The sequence below is a fragment of the Molossus molossus genome, unplaced genomic scaffold (genome assembly GCF_014108415.1).
Source record: "Molossus molossus isolate mMolMol1 unplaced genomic scaffold, mMolMol1.p scaffold_m16_p_7, whole genome shotgun sequence".
NCBI classification, from domain to species: Eukaryota; Metazoa; Chordata; class Mammalia; order Chiroptera; family Molossidae; genus Molossus; species Molossus molossus.
In genome coordinates this window covers 101,037,132-101,059,503 of record NW_023425401.1, presented here as the reverse complement: position 1 = coordinate 101,059,503, position 22,372 = coordinate 101,037,132, and the positions used below count along the sequence as shown (strand labels likewise).

Here is a 22,372-nt window from a genome sequence, read left to right as displayed (position 1 = left end):
GTCCCATGGACTGAGGTGTCTGGGTTCGATTCCCAGTCAGGACATATGTTTGGGTTTCAGGCTCGATCCCCAGTAGGGGGCGTGTAGGAGGCAGCCAATTAATGTTTCTCTCACATCGATGTTTCTCTCTCTCTCTCTCCCTCTAAAAAAATCAAAAACATATTAAAAAAAAAATAAAAAATTTTTAAATGGAAAATAGTACATTGGTGAGAATGTTAAATGGTTCATTTACTGTGGGAAACAATTTGATGCTTCCTCTAACATTAATCATAGTTACCATAGAGATACAGCAATTCCACCCCTAGGCATATACCCAAGAGAACTGAAAACATACATTCACACAAAAATTTGTACACAAATGTTCATAGCAGCATTATCCATAGTACAGAGGTGAGCAAAAGTAGGTTTACACTTATAATACAATAATAAATAATACAAGAATAAACCGTTTCATGTACTCACAACTGTAGACCTATTTTTGCCCACCCATGTATTCAGTGGTAACAGCCCAAGTGTCTATCAGCTGATAAATGGGTAAATAAAAATGCGATATATTCATACAATAAAATCTTATTCAGGATATAGACAGCTGGGATATCAAATGTATTATAAATTTATCATAAAGAATATCATAAAGAAAAATGAGGAACATTATAATAGTTAAAAATAGGTCAAAATATATAACTACGATGAACATATATGTACCAAATAAAATTCATGGTTCCTTGAGAAATTAATAAGAACAAATCTCTGACAAATATCACATGATTTCACTCATATGTGGAATCTAATGAACAAAATAAACTGACAAACAAACAGGTTCAGAGGCATGGACGCAGGGAACAGATGGACAGATCTCAGAGGGATGGAGGAGCGGGAGGGGATTAACCAAAGAATTTACTGCATATATGCATAGTAAATAGAAAAAGAAAAAGAAAAACACTATGATACTGGCATGAATACTGGAATGACCCAGCCAGTGTGGCTCAGTGGATTGAGCGTTGTCCCATGGATTGAGAGGTCCTGGTTCGATTCCCGGTCAGGGCACATGCCCGGGTTGCGGGCTCGATCCCCAGTAGGGGGTGTACAGGAGGCAGCTGATCAATGTTTCCCTCACATTGATGTTTCTACCTCTCTCTCCCTTCCTCTTGTTCTAAAAATTCAATAAAAACATATTTAAAAAAAGACAGAAAAGAACAATGGAACAGAATAAAGCTCAGAAATAGACCCCTGCATATATGAGCGCTTGACATATGATGAAAATTAATGGAGAAGTACTGGCTTACTAGATGGCGCTGGGAAAACTGCCTCACCGAATGAAGAAAAATAGAGCTGGACCCTGTGTTACACCACATACAAAGGGGGACAAGAGCTGGATCCTAAGGGAAAAAGTGAAAGGCAAACCTAGAAGGCCAACAGACGAAAATGTAGGGGTATATCTTTGTGACCTACAGGTAGGCAACTATTTCAGAATAAACCTTTCAAAACATAAATGTAGAAAAAAAGTAGATTGATTTGACCATTAAAAAAGTAAGGTTTTCGGTTCAATAAAGGATGCCATAGACAAAGTTAGAAGACAGGTGACACTCTAAAATATCGGACACATCTAAAACTGGTAAGATGTCATCTGTAACAAAAAGATGGAAATGTAATTGAATGACGAGCCCAGATGAACAGGCACTTCACGGAAGACCAGAGCCTTTCTAGTGGTAATAAGGAATTGGAGGCAACCTAGGTACCCGCCTCTAGGGGGCAGATATGTAGAATGTGGTGGATGCAGTGTGGAATACGAGGCAGAGATAAGTAACACACAGGATGGGACATACAGCATCACGGATACATTTAAGAAAAGCGAGAAAGGCAGGAAAAAGCAAAATTTATTGCACAGGACCATGTGTATAACTTTGAACTGCATACACATACAATGACACTACTTACTTTAGAAGAATGCATACATAACAAGGGGCACCTACTGAAAGAGTAAGAGTGGGCGCCTATGGGACTGGGAGTGGACACTAAGAAAGGAGATACCTAACTGATAGTAAAAAGAGGGAATGAGTCCTTGTACTGAGTGATGATGACCATGTCCTATGAATTGAAGCACATGATTCATCCATTGCTTTCCATTTCAGGTACAATAAAGCAAAAATACACCAGTACAACACATACAAACAGTTTGTAATTGTATCGGCCATTTGGCGATGAAGGGAGAGCCTGAAGTTGTCAGAGGGCTACCTGTGAAACCTGACACTCTGGATGCCAGAGACACAGGGCAGGATCTTGGCGACATTAAGTCACTGGATAAAGATTTACCTGAACTAGGTTTACCACGAGACTACTCAGTTACATGAACCGAAAGATTCCCTTTACCATTTTGTTTAATAAACTACTTTTTAGGGTGGTTTCCTTTTACTTTGATACCTGCAGTAAAACAATTTTCATTCCCATATATCCATGCCTGTACTTTAAATATATAAAAAACAGATTTTAAAAAACACTGTGGCTTCTCTTAGACATGTGGGAAATTAGGAGAGCAAGAGGAAGCACAGATTTAAGAAGAAGGCAGAAGAGAGAAGAGCAGTAGCCACCATTTATTATTAGCTCTATGTGCTAGGCACTATGCTAGGTGCTTTCCATACATCTCTAATTCAACAACAAACCCCGCCATTGAGTATTATCCCTGCAGAAATGAGGAAACAGGCTGACACCTTGTCTAAAGTGCCACAGCATCATGTGAACTCGTCTTTAATGTCAGCCTATTCTCCTTCACGCCATGCACCCTACTGGAAAAGACAATGGGGAAACGGTGGAGGGACAGACACAGGGACGCAGCAGAGGTAAATAGAGACAGAAAAAGCAAGCCATGTCAAGGCACAAATTGATGAGGAAGAGCAATTGTTTTTGAGGTAAGGACACTCATGCCATACCAGGGTCTACCTGTCACTGTCCTTTGTGAAGCTTATGATCTCCATGTATAACCAATGGACACCAACAACAGTGCGGTGCTGAAGGTGGGGCAGGGGCGGGAGGGGATATCAATGGGGGAAAAACAGAGGGACACCTGTAATCTTTCAACAATAATGAAATAAAGCTTAATTTAAGACTTGCCGAGCAAAAAAAAAGGAAAAGCTCATGATCTCAGTTGCTCTTATGCTTTATTTCCAATTCTCAAAATTCTCTTAAATAAAAGATTTATTTTCTCATATATTTCTCAAAGCTTTTAGAGATATGAAGCAATCACAGATTCTAGATGGACTTTCAAATCTATAATGTTAGGTCATTATTATCTATGCCAAAACGAACTTTTGACTGTCCGCTTGATAAGCATTCAGATTGTAAATACGTCAAGGATATTAGTTTGGCCCGTGAGAGTAATCTAAATGGACGTCAATGAAGAATGAATACAATAAATCGTCATGACACCTCAACCATGGAATACCATGAGCTGTAAAAGAGGACCGACTTCTATGTGCTGATGTGGAATAATCTCCAAGAAAACCGGAAGAATTTTCTAGGTATAGTACAGCAGATATGTATACAAATTTATGTTAAAAAGTCACATACATATTTATACTTAGAAATGGAGAAGGTGGTAACTGGTGGCTCTGGGGAGAGAAAACTGGGACCATGGGTAGGAAAGAGAGGCTTTGTATTCACTGCCCATGGACTTGGTACGTTTTTAAAAAACCAAATGCGAGAATCATCTTTTGCAAAAATTCAATATTTTATTTACTTGTTTTGGGTGGTACGTGCCCCTAGCGGGAACTGAACCCAGGACTCTCTGGTCCGCAGGCCAATGCTCCAACCGCTGAGCCAAACCGACCAGGGCCAAAAATTCAGTATTTTAAATCAAGCAGTTCATTGTGTCTTCCCTCCAAGCCAGATCCAACTTTGGGATCCAGTAGGGCCTGAGTGGAACAAATACTTTCTTCCCTTCTCCCAGTGATGAGACAAGAATTTCCTTCCCATTTCTTTCTCCCCTTCTTCAACCAAATCCACCTGTCTCTTAAACACACAAAAAACCCCGAAGAACTTACTCATGGTGCCCACATTCACTGGAAACACATTTAAGTAAAAGAATAAAGAAAAAGCACTCCTAATACAACTGTATTTTGGAGTCTATGCTCTAAATATTTTCTTGTGCCTAGGTGCATTTCCACTTCTAACTGCTCTTTAGTATGTGTACATCTTGGTCATACCTTTTAACATTTTTATTTAGTATTATTTTTACTCACTTAACCAATCCCTTCTAATATGGCATGAGATTGTTTCAAATTTTTACCATGAGGAGCAACACCGAGATGAATATCCTTATACAGAAACCCCTGTGCAAGTCCGTTTTCCCCTTAGAATAACTTGTGAAAGCAAAGCAGCCACATCACTCTGTTAATTTTGCTTTCATCTCCGTCTGTACAGTTGCTGCTCCACCCACCCTTTGTGTCACCAGCCCCAGACACTTCCCTGTGCTGCAGCTCAGGTCTGAGACCATTTGCTGCCTGTGTGGTCAAGTGTAAAACATACTTCCTACTTCATGTATTTTTCTATACTCCCTTCAACAGCTCCACCTTTTGGACACGTGACTCTCCTTCAACTCTATAGAATTGGGTGCATTTCTCTACCTGCTTACTTCTTGAAACCCGTAACTCCTTGGGCCATGGTTTTCCTCTTAAAAACTTCTTTTAAAATGAATATAATAAAACAGAACTAGTATGGGTGATAATAACAAAACATCCCAGGGTTAAATAAAGAAAAATTATGTGTTTAAAAAAATCTTGTTTACCAATGGCTCCTTTAAAATGTTAATATACATTTACAAGATGGCGACACCATAGTTAAGTGTAGTCAAATTATTTAAGCACACTTTTCTTTAGGGGCTACGACTCCTGAGAATACACTTACGCAAAAGTGTCCTATGTTATTAGTTTTTCTAATAAAGGTCTCGGTAGTCTAGCCTTTTCCCCCATGCACGAGGACCATGCCTTTCCAAAATTCTTCCTCTTCATGCCAAAGCACTGAAAATACACTTACATCAAAGGAAAAATAAAAAGCACACGTAGCACCACATTATATTTGGGGGCATGTCCTTTTCTATGTACACTTATAAATGACAGACTGTTCCATTTCTGACCAGCTGCTTTCTAGCTCTTCGTCCTCTTCCCATTCCCTACTTAGATTTCTAAGGTTGAGTTCTCTTTCTATTCTTTTCTCTTCATAAGACTTTTCCTAGAAGTGCTCTACAAGTAAGGCATTAAAAGGTCACTTCTGCAGCTAGTTCCTGTGTCCACATTCCAAACACTGACCCTGGCAGCACCCTGGAGTACACACACACAACCTGTAACTCGAAGGAAGAACAGTGACCTGCATTCCACGACACCCACTACCTGGCTTCTGCTAATCCCTATGCACACCTCGCACAGTCTGGTCTGCCTCCTGCTTCATCCTTGCACTCAGGACACTCCCTTTTCCTCCTTCCTCGCCAAGCCCCACCATCTTTGGAGGCCCAGCCCCACTGCCATCCACCTGACAAAGTCTCTTCAGATATCTCCAGTCTCATTTCTCTGTTGCTCTGAACTAATGGCAGGTGGCAATGGACCACACCTTTGCGACACATTTTGAACGGTTATCTTTTAACCTGTTATGTGATTGCAAACTGTTTGTCAATATACTGAGGGTGAGGACTGTGTCCTTTGCTTCTGTATCCCACAGTGCCTAGCGCAGTGAGACACAGACAACACTCAACCACTAGAGAAAGAAGGAGATGTTAAAATCCAAGGTAACCCAATAATACAACAGACACGAGAATAATATGTACATTCCTCTTTATTTAATACAACAAACACGTAACACATACAAAAAGAAAAAAAACACTCATGTAAAAGGCCCTGTCACAAAGAATAGACAGGAAACACCTACACTAAATCAAATAAGGCTCCTGCTCTAAAACGGAGGTTCGCTCACTACACTCGGAATATGAGCAAGGCTGTTGCAAAAAAAGAAAACAAAAGAAGAAAATTCCCTGCACTGAAGGAGTGTATCCACGGGGTTAGTTACCAAATTCACAGATCCACATTTAGGAATGTTTAAGCCCTCTCACAGATCCAAAATTCATCAAGGTTTTAGAAAAATGTGTGATTTTGGTTAAAAAATTTACCTGTCCTTCTTTCTTCTTAGAAAATCATGACCAGAGTCCTCTAAAAACTACAGCCCAGCGAACCACCCAAAGATGGGAAAACTTTACCATCAAACGTCAAAGGGTGTGCAGAACTCAGAACACAAAAGCAAGATGGCAGTGGGAAGGATTTAAGTTCGTAACCATTCCCTGGTGGCTGGTGTTTCATCAACCACTGGGAAAGACAAAAGGAAACACCTCGGCTCAGTGCAGGGCACAGTAGCAGCAGTTTGTCCATATTCCTGCTCTGATTAGAGCCAGAAATTAAACAAGCACCAGTTCATCTCAAAGAGCCTTATACAAACACACACATACATACCCACACCCATTCACATGTCATCACCACCCCCTTTTATTTAAATTTATTATTATTTTTTTTACTAAAATAATACAAAAAAGGGAGACAGGTATATTTACAAAAATCCATGGCTGGTACAGTACATAATTTTTAAGACACACTAAATGCTACAATCTTTCAGGTCCTGAGATTATTACAAATATTAACTCAAAGCTGTGTTCAGGTCCAGTTTAAAGGAAGAAAAATAATCCCAAATATTAAGTCACACACTTATTTAAAATACAGTATATCCCTTCAAGTTGGCATGAACGCACCTCCCTATAAATAAATGCGAGCCAGTAGCAGTGCCTGTCACCCAGAGGAGACCATCACTCAGGCCCTTCCTTCAAGATCAGCTGTGAAACGTGCTGGCATCTCCGACAAGTGGGGAGGTGGCTACAGTAAGAGGAGGATGTGTAACTGGAGGGAAGTTCCTCTACAGAGTGAACACTGTATAAATAAGTCCTGTTTTTCCTTCTGTTACCAAAGAAAAGTCTTTTCCTTATCAAGTTTATACTGGAAAGGTCGGAAATATGTGCTTAGCCAGAATGAAAATCAGAATCCTTATTTCCAATCACTTACAGCAAATAGGTCTGCAGTCCCACAATAATTTTTACAACTGCAAATAAACTTTCTTGCTTGTAAAAAGGGGAGAAAACACCCATCACTTATTTACCTTGGTAGACTTTGGTTAACATTACATGGGGCACAAATTTGTCGCCCACCAGACATTTCTTTTCCTCTTCTTTTAAGCTTGACAATGTTTAGCAAGCAAAACACAGTGGCAAGCCTCAGATTTGCCTAGTCTCCTTAAGAACAATTTGTATTTTTGGCAGTTTACTTTTTATAAAAACCTTTTCAGTGACTGCCAACAAAGGGCAGTACAAAGCTTGAGTCTTTCTCTGGAGGCTGGCCATGGAACCCACCTCCACTGGTGGAAGAGCCCCTTGTTTATCTGAAGGTCTCAGAAGGTATATGCAATTATGTAGGCAGAGCCAGGACTTTAAAGGTTGGTCGAAGTTGGCCAACTTTCCAACTAACTATATAAAACAGTAATACCTTTGTTAATGTTAATTGAGAATAACTTCTTTCTCTTTTACTGCCTCTAGCCCAAAGTGGGGTGATCCTTGGTAATTCTGCAAGTATGAGAAAGAAAAACTCCATGTGCTGGCAGAGAGCACACTAACCTTGCGAGCAGCAGAAATAAGCAAAAAACGAGGAAAGGTTATGGCTACAAGGACAGAAAATACAAGACAGCTGAGGCCTGACAAATTAAGGGCAGGTTGTCATAGAGAAAAACATGCCAACTAGCTGGTCTTGGTTACTGCTAACTCCTAAATGTGCTCAGAGGCTAACGGAGCTGTTGACTTCAAAAATAGAAGTATTTCCAAGTATCTTGGGTAATAGTCATCTTGTTGGAATTTAACTAAGTTTCCATTAGTGATCCATTATAAAATATTTTAAAATCAGATTTAAGATAAAATAGAATTATATTATTAGAAAAAAGGGAGCCAATAATGTCCAGAGAGTTTTTTGAGAAATGTAAAATTGATACTAAGGATTCAAATGGCCTGTTTGACTTAAACCTTTGCAAAGCAGGTTTTTCCAGGGAAGTATGAAGAAGAGCAAATAGAGAATTATGAGCCACACGAGTCCCTAACGAAAGCCTGCGCCTCTTCTGAACAACCTCGAAAGCATTAAGGGGAGGCCATGAGAAGCAGCTACTACATGACATAGTAGAGAAATCTAATTTTTAATACAAAGGAGAAAAAAAAAATCTGGTCACCAGTGATGATTCTAAGTCCTAGAAATATAGACCCTGTTAATCATACTAGTGAAATTTCTGAAAGTATTCTTGACCTGTTTGGTTAACAGTTCGGAAAAGTGTCAGAAACTTTATTAACCTGCTATGAACTGAAAATATGTAAGAAAGACTGACAGGTAGAAGTATTTCAGTACAAAAAAAAAAGATCACAAATAGCTACTTTCAAGCAAATGGTATTTTGGGAGTATCTCAGAAGAAACAACAACAATTTAATATCAAGTTATTCAAAGGCAGTCTGATGGAAACCCTAGAGTCCCTCTGAGTCTGCGCTGGGCAGGGAACAGTCTCCTGGAACATGATCCTAGTCTTTACTAGCGAATTCAGTGGGACACAGGATGGATGGCCAAGAGGTGGGAAAAGGAGGTGAAGAACAGGTTAAACTTTCCTCCCCAGACTCTTTGCAACACACAACTTACATTCCAGTGTAGCAACTGGTTGACGAAATGGTTAACTTAAGAGCTCAAATTACAGGGAAGAAGAATGAAAACTACGGGAATAAAGAAGAATTCAACATTAATATTCAAAGCTATTTTTGCTCAGTCGGACAATGTGTTCAGCTTTACAAACCTGAACACTGTGCCACAGAATCTAAAACTTGCTCAGAATTGAGCACAGGGATGAATGTATCTTAACAACCCATGAGATTCCACGATGCTGACGACAGTTCTGCACCAGTGAAAGGTCTGCACTTTATTCTCAAATAGAAGGTTCACATTTCAGGGTAGAAGAACACATAAGATATCTCTATTTTATGCTTCTGTTCATTTTCCCTAGAGGAACAGACACACATTTATGCCTTATTTCTTTGGGTAGAAGTCTTAACATCTGCTATTTAAAGAATGGAAAAGAAAGAAAAATGTGGAAAATAAAGAGTATACCTATCTGCATAGTTGATACTTAGAGGCTACTAACTAAGGCCTTATCTGGAAAAAGTAATTAAAAAAACAAAAAGTGATTTTTTAAAAAAATCTTTATTGTTGAATGTATTAAAAAAGTGATTTTTAAGAAAAAAACGTCTTATCACTAGAGACTAAACGAACCTTGGCCAATTCTGGGCATTAGCCAATGCTCTGTCTGCTTGGGCCTGCTGCCTTCTCCTGACTCATTTGAGCTGATGATTTGTTCCTCAACCTACATGTTCTTTCCTGATCCTCACTGTGCTACCATCAAAATCTGCACTCAGCCCCTAACAACTGCTGCTAAGCATTTGCTCCTAATTGGAATGCAGCATCCGTTTTTCCCTTTTTGTTGTTTCAAAAGACAAGTGGGAAGTTCTATGCATTACCACCAAATACGCTGGGATGGAAGGTGGAACAAAATGATCTTCCTTTCCTCCTCAAAGCTGAGCAAACCACGTTTCCTTCTGCCCTCAGCCTCCCCAGCCCTGCCCAAGAGAGGGAGTGATCCTGCCCCTCCTCCCACTCTCCTACAACCTGAGCAGTTGACGGCTCCGACTCTTTCATGGGTCAGAGAAGCAGAAATTACACAGGTATACTGGCTGGAAGGGTACCTTGCGACTGTGCATATGCTAGCTCCTGTGCTGCAAAGATGGATAAACCTATAGTTATAGGAGTAGTACACAAACTCCAATTTATAAGAATGAGGAGATTCCCATTCTTTCTTGTTAAAAGTTTAGCTATCCATCACCAAACAACAAATTCAAGAAAATTAGATGGAGACGATGGAAAAGTGAGGCAGATAAAACTTTTGGGATCATTAATCAATTCCAATGACCAACCATCATCCAAACTTTACCTAGCTTCAGCCCTGCAACCATGGCAAAAATCACACCTGTAATAAGTAACACCAGAAAAGGATAAAAAAAAAAAAAATCTATGTATGATTAAGAAACGCCATGTTACTTCCCCCCTCCTACTTATTAATCTGAAAGTAACCATTTTACCCCACCACAAATATAATATGCTTAAATAACAAATATGTATCTCAATTAGAATTCCAGTGATTGTTTTTAAACTAAAAAAAATCATATGGTGCTTTTTATACCCATTCTTTAGCCTCTGCAGGACGATGATAATACTTTTTAAACTATATAGGACATTTTAGAAAAACTCGAAGATTTTTGAAATAGTAAAGTCTCTGATATCCCTGGGAGGTAGGTGAATGTTATACCCAACATGTTAATGGGTAGTCTGAGGCACGAAGGTTAAATGATATCCCCCGAATAGAGAAATCCAAGAGTGGCGACTGCACGCGGCTGCCCAACAGCGGGGCTCAGGCATCAGACCAGCAGTCTCTGCTTCCTCCTTCTCGCCACCAGTCTCCTCTTCCCTATTAAAATGTATTTAAAAGGGGGCACTTACTAGATATTTGTATTGAAATTTGAGGATTGGTTTAATTTAGTCTCCCTTAACATGTCACATCTGTTTTCAACAAAAAAAGGATGACTCTTAAATACTGAAAATTATGTTATTTTGCTCAAGGGAGGAATCTAAATAACCATAAAAGCAGATTAAGCCAAATGTAATTATTTGGCAATGAAAACTGAAGATCTCTCAATAATGCTATAGGTTATATGAGTGTTTTCCCTAGTATCTGAAGTCTTTCCACTTCTAAATTTATTAACCTTTGACGGCTATGAAATGCAGCCATATGAATTCTCCAAAAATCATTTCCCCTCCCAAAACATGATGCATTTTCAATGCTGACAAAGTTGCTAGCTTCCTTGAAAAAGTATTCAGATACAATACCATGACTCTAACTCCAGCTCCCCCGTGTCTGCCTGCCCGCCGTAGTGCACCTTATTGACCTGACCCACAAACGACTTGTTATTCCAGCGCTTTCCCCAGTATTACTCACGCCCAGTCTGAAGGGCACAGAGCAATGGGTTAAATCCAGGAATTGTCAACGAGTCTGCTAAATTTATTTTGCTCGTAACAGGTGACTTATTTTTTATATATAGTTTGTTAACGTCTCCAGACAGACATTCCGGGGGTTGGGTGGGTGGGGGGACACAATTTCCCAGGCCATCCATTTGAATTGATTAAAAGCAGTGGAATCAACAAGGCAGAAGCCTTACAAACACTGACAGGGGAGTGTTCAGAAAGGATGCAATGGTATAGCAGCTACTAGTTTTATATATATATTACATATGTATACATGTATATGTATACATATATGTATGTATGTATCTTACACATATATCCATATACATATATAAAAAAAGAATATTACAGCATGACATGACGTTGGCAAGTTTGAGATTCTTCCTCCTGAATCCCCTGACTTATTAGCCTGTACTTCAGGATATCTGAGAACAGTTTCAAAAGAGGGGGGAAAAGAAAGAAAAAAGGCACTTAAAAAAGACAAAGGCCTGAATTGAGCATGTTTTAGAGGAGCAATATAAGCATTTTACCAGAGCTAAGAAATGATTTACAGAGAGTTAAACTTTTCCCCTTAGATTTTATAAAATAAAATTGCATAAGATGTTTGTAATCAGTCATTGACCTACTACTGCATTTTCCTTCTGCTTCATTATTACAAAAACAAAAGCCCCCAAAAGCAAAATAAGGAGTGAAACAAATACAATCACACGTGCACAATCCAAAGGGAAAGTGCCCACCTGAGAATGCGGGTGGGCAGACGACAGTGCTGCAGCACAGGGACATTCCCCAGCTGGGCCTGATTACAGGTTTTCTCCCTCTATTTCTAATTCAAAACAAAACGAAACAAATCCCAACCAACAAAACAAGCAAACACAAACTCAAAAACTAAACGAAGATATAAAGAATACAGGGACCAGTGTGCTTTTATGGTACACTCCTAAAATAAAGTATCACAATTCTATACATGGGTCAAGTGATATGACAAAACCTTCTAGAAATAAAGAACTGTAAATTAGGTTCAAGTCGACCAATACAGGCAAAGTTCATTTTACAAATGTAGCAGCAAATATGATAGATAACTGGAGTTCTAAGAGATGATCCCAAGGGACAAAGAGTTCTCATAATCAATGGCAGTTTGAAAAACAGTAGAATTTCCATTTCAGAAAATGTCTGGAACCAAGTAGAGGTGGAAAGGGGTGTGGTAGAGGGCAACCAGAGGAGAAAGACTAGAGGTGTCTGCCCTTTCCAACCCTGGGTAGTAAACAATTTAGATCTGCTTTGGGGGAAAAAAAATTCTGGGTTAAAAACATTTTCCAATAAGTTGTTTTCAAACAGATGTCAAACCCACAGTATTCAAACATGTACATGCCCGGTTCTTCATCCTGCCTTGGTGATACAGTAAATCCTATTCAACTTCTATGATACAAAATGTTATTTGGGCTAACAACATCCATCAGAGGGGTGTGGTAGGCATGAAAGAATGTACTGACACAATCTTTGGATTTCCTCAGAATATCAGGACTCTGTGACTTCAAATTAACCCCACACTTCTTTTCCCAAAACCTTTTCCTTCAGACTGTTTAAAACCATTTCTTTTACCCTCTGATCTCAGAAGCTCAGGAGAAAGAATTCTAATCGACTTGTAATGGAATTATTGCTTGCATTGATTTTGGAGGCTCTGAATGAGCTTGACACTTTGCTCCCAAACAGTCTCCAACTGGGGCTCAGCACTGCTATCTCTGAAGACAACTCTGCCGACCATTATTGCTTGTGAATACTGAGGATTAACTTGTATGTACAGTAACAGCTTATACATCAGTGAAGGCAATTTAAAATACAAGACAGTTGAAAACAAAGCTTAATTCTCCTGAATCAAGAATCCCGCTGAATGGGATGTAATTAAATGTGCTGATTATTTTTGCATTGGGATGTTAATGCTCTTCAGAAATACACATTGCTCTTTATCCTTTTCAATTACTCACCATTTTAAAAAATAAGTGCAAAAATACAGTATGAGTCACAAGTCTCTGTACTAAAAAATAACCAATTTATATGTTTGTTTTTAAGTAAGAAAAAATGTAAAGATAGGTGACCATAAAGTATGGACATCATTTTCAATGTTATGATCTAGAAAAGCAATAGTTCTGTATTTACATGTAGGAATTTGCTGATCATACTTATCTATTAAGAAATATAAGAATGTTTGTTTCATTTATGTATAACATAAAAAAGGATAGTCTTAACTGAAATGGATGTAATTAGTGAAAATGTGGTGGTGTGGGGTTGAGGTGGGGATCTGGCAGCAGTTCCCAAGGTATCAAGACTGAAGGAAACAGAACACAATCTCTACGTATATGAACTTCTCAGCGTCAAGGTCCTTCAGATTACTTGTTATGTTTTTTTTGTTTTGTTTTGTTTTTTTGGTACGTGCCCCTAGTGGGAACCGAACCCGGGACTCTCTGGTCCACAGGCCGACGCTCCAACCGCTGAGCCAAACTGGCCAGGGCCAGATTACTTTTAATGGTTAGTTATAAAGTGATACCAGGGGAAGAACTGATAATCCTGTTCTTCTCTAAAGACCTGCAGAACACTAGGGATCTTCACATGGCATGATTCTGAACTGATGGACTTATTAAAAATTAAAACTATTATCCCTTGATTTAAACTAGTACTGAAGTTATATATGAATAAATATATGTATACACACACACACACACACACAAATACATGCACAATTATCAGCAGGAAGAGATTAACATGCACTCTGACTTTTCTCCTGGTATGGGAAGTAAAACAAATGCTAGCTTCCCAAAGGAAAACTCCTACATAGCATTAGCAAAGACTCCCCCCGCCCCCAAATTAGATAAAAGCAAGAGGTATGCTACTGGAATAATTCAAGAATTGGGTAAGCTTGCCTAATTAAAAAACCTGAACACTCAATTCAAGTCAAACCTCTTTATAACATCCCAATATCCTACCCCCAAAATCTACCAGGGTCAATGCAATATTCTTATTTGTTTTACTGGTAATCTAAATTCTTAGCGGCTAGTAATTATATCAATGATTCCTTTGAAATAATCTTCTGCCCTTACTGTGAAGTTTTGGGAACTACAGTTTCAGTTATCTATTCACTTTGCTATGAAACAAGCCAACGTGACTTTGAAGTCCAAGTACAGGTCTACAGATCCCAACAGATCTGTGTAGTTTATTCACAGTCCTACAGGCTACTCGGGACTTTTTCTTATAAAAGAAAAAAAGGGCCTGGTTAATACTCTTATTTGAATCAACTTAAGGGTATAGGGGGATCTGTAAGATCTGTAAGGGTGATCTGATAGAAATCTTGCATCTATCAATCTAATGCAGTTTTTTAGGTTAGTTTGTCATTATAAATGAACCAAGCTTACACCATTCTTGGGTACAATTTGAAAACATTCAGAAGCCTAAAAAGGAAGGGATTAAAAAAAAAAAGAGAAAGACTAGACTCATGAGGTGTAAAAAAAAAAAATGTATCCAGACAAAACCATAAGTTTCTCCCCTAATATCCTTTGTTGAATATCTTATTTGCATAAGGAAGCCCTAATAACTAAGGAGTCTTATCTACAGGTTTACTCACTCATCAATATTCTGAGTAAATAACAGGAAATGTTCCAAATCAGTTTCACTACACTGGATATAGGGAGTAAAAATACACTGTTTTTTATAAAAAATAATCCCTTGTACACATCATGATTCTAATGTAATTTCTCCCTTTAAAATATTATCTTGAAAATTCCAAAAATATATATATGTATATATATATGCTATTTGAACGACCAATGCAGAAGCATATGTAGTACACACTTATACCTGTTTATATCAATATTTACTGGTCACCTGAAGTGCCACTAGCCAACAGAACAGAAGTTGTGAACTGAGGTGAAGCTGGGTAAAGTTAGTTCATAGTGTCGGCCTGCAAGGGCTAAGAGCACCAAAGCTGCAGCCCTACATCAAAGATCCCCACTTCTCGAGAGAAAATGTGAACACAGTCACACTGCAACATCAAGAATGGAAATGAGAATTAACCAGTCAATTCCAGATGCACAAATCACCTGAAGAAGAGAGTTAAATACCTGCTTCTGAATGGAAGATGAAATTGACCCTTTTACAAAAAGGGGACATCTACGTTTTGTCTGTTAAGAGCAAATAGGCTCAATTTCTTGACTTTTAAAAACCCCAATGACTTACTAATACATATCACTGTGCTAAAATAACTTTCCTGAAGCATCTTTAGTCCACTAATTCACATGGGAAGTTGCTACACAGTGGGGAAGATTCAAGTTTGTTCAGGATTTTTGAGGGTATGGTATTTTCTCAGGTATGGTCTGTATCAGACATTGAGTCCTTAATTTTTTTGTAGCAAATTTGCTCCACAGTCCACTCAAATAGACATGATCCTTATTCCTGACAAACTGGCCTACTTCCAGATATACTGCCTTTTATTATGCAATTCTGTCTACACATGTTCAAATCCAACACCCAGGATGGATGGAGTTTACCCAAATCCTCAATTTCCTTCTTCCTGCCCGGGGGGGGGGAAAAAAACCAAATTTGTACTTCTGTGGGTTTGACAACTGAGTCTCTTTCAAGTCAGTTAATATGGTAACTTTGTCTTTCTTTAGAAGAGACCAAAGGTCACTAACTTTGCAAGAAAGCATTTCTTACTCCTGCACCTGGCTTTAACTCAAGTAATGTTTTCTTTCCTTTTTCCTCCTCACCACAGTGCTTGGGACGAGAGAATGTAAACATCGACAGAACAGCAGCCCTATGACCACATGAGTACTTTCCCATCAGGTAGATTCCATCAGCCAGCTGAGTGTCTCATCTCCTTTGCTTGTTGGGAAGTCACTGAGATTTCCGTGGTAATTTAGTGTCCCCTTTACTTTGGCCTCCATCTAAGAAAAGAGATGTTTAATTGGTATGGGAAGGCATGGTATAAAAAAAAAAAAAAGATTTAAAAAGCAAAGCAAAAAGAATAATTAACTTAATTTTCATATGGATGACATTGCTAAAGAGATAACCTTTAATATCTAACACGCTATATATAGCATTATAGGGGTTGAGAAAACATGAAAGAGATAAAAACTCAACAAGAATGATTCTCTTATCTCAAATGACTATGGTTCAATTGGTTTTCAGTGTCCCACAAATACTACTTCAACAAGAATTTATTAGATCTAACTCATAGCCAATTATGCTAAATGCTGTGAGGATTATAAAGGAACATAAAAGACATAATCCCTACCTTCAAGGGATGTACCACATCTTTTGATTCCTTTAGAAGACAAGGTCAATTTCATTCTTTTGCAAGTAAAATTAAATTTCTTGCCATGACATAGCATTTGACAATTAATTCTGTTATTTATGTCAATGAATGGGGCACACTGGTAGTGGAAAATCTAGCTAAGCCTTTGCTTTGGTCTTAAACTGCAAAAATTTAAGTGACAGGAAAGGCTGCTGCTAGAAACAAGGGTTTCTAGTTCTACACATGGCTACTTAACTTTTACTAGAAAAATGTCACTCACTCTGTTTAAGCTGGGCAAGAGTTGAGACCCAGTGACTCTGAAAGCCAAAAAAATATAGGAGGGAGTCCCTAATGGGCCATTGCCTTAACAAGGAACACAAGCCCCCACCCACCTGGCAGCCAGGTCTAACAGAAAAAGATGGGGAGGCATGGTAGAAACACCTAAGTGAAAAGAACAAAATATTGTACTACAATAACAACCCTAAGGCTGGAGGAAAGCACAAAGGTCACACTGCTAGGTCTGATACTCATGTAATGATACCTAAATTACTCTGGTAAAAAATAAACAAAAAACTGCCTCTACTAAAGAAAAGATTTATTAACGAAATCGGATGAATGTTTTAAAAAGCTGTATAAACAGAATATTATTAAGATAAGTTTGGTGACAACATCTAAGGAAGTAGCTTTTCCATTGATAATAAGATATTATATACTTGCATTTGTAAAAAGAAATGATTCAACTTGAGGCATAATTCAATTTATAAAATGGCAAGGTAGAATTTTGCTCAAAGTAGCTTTGGTTAATTCTCAAAATAAAATACTCATATTAAGTGGACTGTGAGAATCTTTAGACCAAGGTCTGCCCCAAAGACCCAATCTGGCCATCTCTTTTTTATAAATAAAGTTTTATTGGAACTTAGCCATATTCATGTTACATATTATTAATTGGTATTTTCATTACACTACAGAGACAGAGTTGAGTAGTAGTGATAGAATTTAAATGACAGCAAAGCCTAAAATATTTACTATTTGGGCTTTTTATAGAAAAAGTTTACTGACCTCTGTCTTTAGATAAAGTCAGAGAATAACATTAATTGAACTCTTACTATGTATGAGGCACCATGCTAGAAGTTTTAAATAAATTATTTTCATTAAATTCGCCTAAGAATCCTATTAAAAACACCTGGTTGTCCTAAGTTACAAGCAAGAGAAAGTGATGGTCAAACAAAGTAAGAAATTTGCTCCAAGTGGCAGTCTTGGAATTTGAAAAGCCTAATTCTTAAATGCGGTGTCTTATACTTTTAAATGTCTTTAAAATTAAAAACAAAATTTTTCATTTCAACTACTTGGAAAATACTGAAAGTCATAGTTCCTTTCTCCCTCTGGAACAACAGTGCTGTCCAGACAACAGAGTTATACAACAGCTGGACTACTGGGGTCATGCTGAACCACAAGATTCCCACTGGTCTCATTCCTTACAGGTCCACCCCAGCCCGCCCATGAGCACACATTCCTAAGCCAGCAACTGCCTCAATCACAGGGCCATTTTCCTTAAGCATTAAAACCTATTTCAGGAAGATTAGGACTGATGACATTTGTGTCTACTTTGTGTCCCCCATTTGCACAACTGGTTTTATATTTATTCTTACCACTTAGGTCTGTTACAGGATTCATTACAACTTGTTGCCTCGAGATTACTACATAGCTCCCATTTCCTCATAGTGGCCAACTATAAACGTGTTCAAAGGTAATTTGAAATGCAGTGGCCAAAAAGAACAGTGAGGCCCCAGTCAACTTCCAAAGTTAAGAAGGCAGATGAGCAGTTATTTCTGCTCAAAAGATCCTGAAAATGGCCTTTGGAATACTATTAGCAGTCTACTGAGGTCGAATCCTGGTGAGAGCCAGCAGAACCTGGAGGCTGATGTGCATGTCCAGTGTCCACTATCTAATTTCAGAGAGATGTGCCTGGGCTGCAAGTATATAATGTATAGAGTTTAGATGATACTAATGTAATGACTGCAAAGTTTAATGGTTAAGCCTGGCTGGTGTGGTTCAGTGGTTAAGCGTCGACCCATGCACCAAGAAGTTGCCGGTTCGATTCCTGGTCAGGGCACATGCCCAGGTTGTGGGTCCGATCCCCAGTGGGAAGCATGCAGGAGGCAGCCAATCAATGTTCTCTCTCATCACTGTTTCTATCTCTTGCCCTCTCCTTTCCTTTCTAAAATCAACAAAGGGGGAAAAAAAGTTTAATGGTTAAGAATATAGTCTGTGGAGTCAGACTTCCTGGGTCTGTACCTCAGATGGAACACATTAGTGTACCATCTTGGGCAAGCTGCTTGCCTCTGGTTCAGTTTCCTGATCTATACCATGGGGATTATTATCTCATTCACAGGCTTGTTGTAAAGGTTAAATTAGTTAATACCTGTAACTAGCCAGAAGACTATCTGGCACTTAGTAAGCTTTCCATAAACAAACTATTACAATTACTGGATATGACTTCTGTGCTTTGCCTTATGAATCCTCTCCTTTGTCTTCACTTCCATATAACACTTCAAAACCACTCTCTTCACATGTAACAAAAGATTTCATTTTACCTATTTCCTTTCTCTTAAAAGGAGTTTGCTGCTAACGAGGATTTAGGCATATAAAAACCTGTTTTTCCCAACCTTTGTCATTATTCACACTGTTTTCAGAAGACATTTCCAGTCTGATCTATACAGCCATATAACGACAGAGAGATGAAGAAAGAGGGCTTTCTTACCATTAAATGTCTGCGGTAAATGTGTAGGCAGAAGTGAGTGGGAAAGTGTTGCTGCATGCCGAGCTCCTGGCTGTAAACCCTTTAGTAAATCTGAGAGGAAAACAGACTTGTCAGTGATCTTGTTAAACCTGGTTTGAGCCCTCTGAGATAAAAAATGAAAATAGTTTAATTCATCTAATGCAAGCACAGACCCTGACTTTAAAGACCTTCTTAAACTAGAGTACATACATGTTTAAAAATTTACATATATAAATGTATATGTGTATTCAAATACTCAGTAAATCTGACTTCCTCTTATTATAAATTTCATTTAGAAACGTGGTATAATGGTTCATTTGAAAATTATATATAAAATCTCCTAGTCCTGTAATTTGACTACATACATAGACAAAATAAATTGCATTTAAAAAAAAAATTCTATAACCTGCACAAGTCCAACTGGACTACTTTCAATTAGTATAAATGTTGTTTCCTGTTCTGTCAAACTAGGTAGCCAAGCAAATAAAGGTGCCCCACTTACTCTGAGTTAGGCTATGGTGGAAAGCGGCTGAGGTAGATCCCGAGGTGGTTGTCACTCCAGCTGTGTCCGTTCCAAAGCCAAGTAGCTCCAAGGGAAACTGGAAGGGCATGGTCACTGGAACAAGGCCACCCAGCATCCCAAAAGGAGTCACATTTTGATTTGTTACAGACAAAGGTGATGTCATGAGAGTCAGAGGTGAGGCATTAGCCAATAATGATGCTCCTGCTGTGGACTGCAGAAACCAGGGGTCAAAATACATCAGAAATCAAATCTTTAACCTGAATTGATTTATTTAATATCCTCATGGGCACAAGACTGTGTTTTGTATTTGCTCTAACAGAAACTTTGAGATAGAAATGCAGACGGAGGTAAACAATATATTTCAAAGAGCTACCAATATTAGTTTGGGAGACAATTCTGTACTCAGCTCTTTATCACATGTTTAGACTCTTCCTTAACTTATTTTATTGCCTATATTAACACCCATCCACCCTCTTAATCCACTCATTTCTAACTTTAGATTCCCATGTTTGCTCCTAACCCCTAGATCTGAACCACTAGTAATTAATCCCATACAATTTCAATGTGGTCTCTGAAAATGTTCGGTCACTCTTTCCTGGCACAGTCCCTGCACTTGTTGCTCCAGATTGTCACTCTCTCAGAGCCCCTAACTCAGTGTCCTTTACTTTCACAAAACACCTTAAAGAGGAGAGGCTACAGGGATGTTCCTCATCAACATCAGCCTTACCTGCCTCTTCTCCAAAAGCTACAACCTATCACCTGGCCTATGCCATGAGTCCCATCTATGTAGAACTTACTGGTACTTTTCCCATGTTTCCTCTGTCTTCTCACATACAGAAAGCTCACCTCTTTTTACCACCTGCTATCCCTAGCTATTACTCAACCTCTAGAAACCAACTTAACTTACTTGTATTCCTTTTATCCTCAAACTTACAGAATGATGGCCCCCTTTTCCACATTATCTGGTCTGTCTTTAACCCCTGAAAGCTGGTTTCCATTTCTCCTATTTTTCTGAACTTAGACTCCCAAAGGTAAAGGTAAATTAGAGGGTGTTTTGACACACTCCATTACCTGGGGGTTTTTTTTTTGGTACATGCCCCTAGCGGGAACTGAACCTGGGACTCTCTGGTCCGCAGGCTGACGCTCCAACCACTGACCCAAACCAGCCAGGGCCATTACCTGGGTTTTAATGTTATGTTTACAAATAAAAACAATGAAATCAGAAATATGCCAATACTGATCAACTTTAATTGAGAAATTACTTAAACATACTTCATGAAGCTAATTTAACTACTTGAACGATATTCTATAGAGCAATTAAATAGTTTTTCCCATTTTGACTTATTTCTCCTCTATGTTAATTTATCAACAAAGATTACAACAAGCTTTCCTCAGTGTTAGATATTATCTATTATCGTTTCTGCAACTGTTGAGTTTTCTTTTGTAGCCTTATCTTACCAACTTTAAATTTCCCTGGCCAAAAATATTACATATTAGCTACTGTCAGGCTTATTTTGTGTGTTGATTATTTGACCAGTAAACACTGTTAGTTAATAAAGGGTGATCAATTACTTAGTTAATGTATAAGAAGAATGTAGGTGATCTTCCTATCTATATATGACACATTACATATTATATACTTAGTGGTCCATGCGGAACAAAAACTGAAGAACATCTTCAAGAAGCTTTCCACTCTCTCTCACAGCCTCCCCTCCTATTATCTGCTTTATTTTTATTAAAAAAAATTTTTTTTATTGATTTTAGAGAAAGAGAAGGAAGAGGGAGAGAGAGACAGAAACACTGATTGGCCGCCTCCTGCACGCCCCCCACTGGGGATTTGGTCCACAACCTGGGCATGTGCTCTGACCAGGAATCAAACCGGCAACCTCTTGGTGCCTGGGTTGATGCTCAACCACTGAGCCACACCGGCCGGGCTCTCTGCTTTATTTTTAATCTCTCAAATTTATATCCACACTCCTGACCTCTCATTTCAGCTTCAATCCTGTATCTCTAGAAGTTCAGCGAGGAACCTGACTTAGATGGATATCTACACTCATCTATCTGGCACGTCCACAACTGAACTCATCATCTCTGGCAATGTTAATTGCTATCATCAACAGGCTGGTCCTTACCTGCCACTCAGGCTTGACACCTTAGTTTTTAAGCATCAAAAAGTGAAGAACAAGGTGGGCTCATGGGCAACATACCCAATTCTTTCTCTTTTTACCACAACTTCCTCCAACACTTAAGTATACATCTTTATCACTTTATGCTTGGACTTGACTATTTTTCTTATTTTCCAGGCTTTCTCTCTATTGTGCCAATGTGATATATAAAATGGGTGCATTAAGGAAAGAATTACTAAGTTAAAAAATAATAATGCATTTAAGCTATTTGGATAGAAAGAATCCCGCATCAATTTGAGAATTAACAAGAGTTCTTTCTTCCTTTTAATCATAATTCTACTGTAGTCTCAGGATAATATGAGGCACACACTAAATAGAGCCCCCCTAGTGAGAAACAGTAAAGACTGCTAATAAGGAGAACTCTTTTCTGGAGAAGGCTAATCGAAATGTTAAAATAGATAGTAAATGCCTTGGCCAGTGTGGCTCAGT

The 22,372-nt window shown here is 38.6% G+C and overlaps 1 protein-coding gene across 1 annotated transcript in view; it reads right to left on the bottom strand.

The window, feature by feature from the left end:
- Positions 1 to 15,918: 15,918 nt before the first annotated feature.
- Positions 15,919 to 22,372, bottom strand: part of UBN2 (ubinuclein 2) — a 65,848-nt gene continuing 59,394 nt past the window's right edge. Inside the window, exons 15-17 of the mRNA XM_036246263.1 lie at positions 19,737 to 19,968; positions 19,217 to 19,306; positions 15,919 to 16,105 (exon numbers count right to left, since the gene is read on the bottom strand). Of these exons, the coding sequence (XP_036102156.1) occupies positions 16,056 to 16,105; positions 19,217 to 19,306; positions 19,737 to 19,968 (372 nt within the window). The 3' untranslated portion in view covers positions 15,919 to 16,055. The remainder of the gene's footprint in view (positions 16,106 to 19,216; positions 19,307 to 19,736; positions 19,969 to 22,372) is intronic.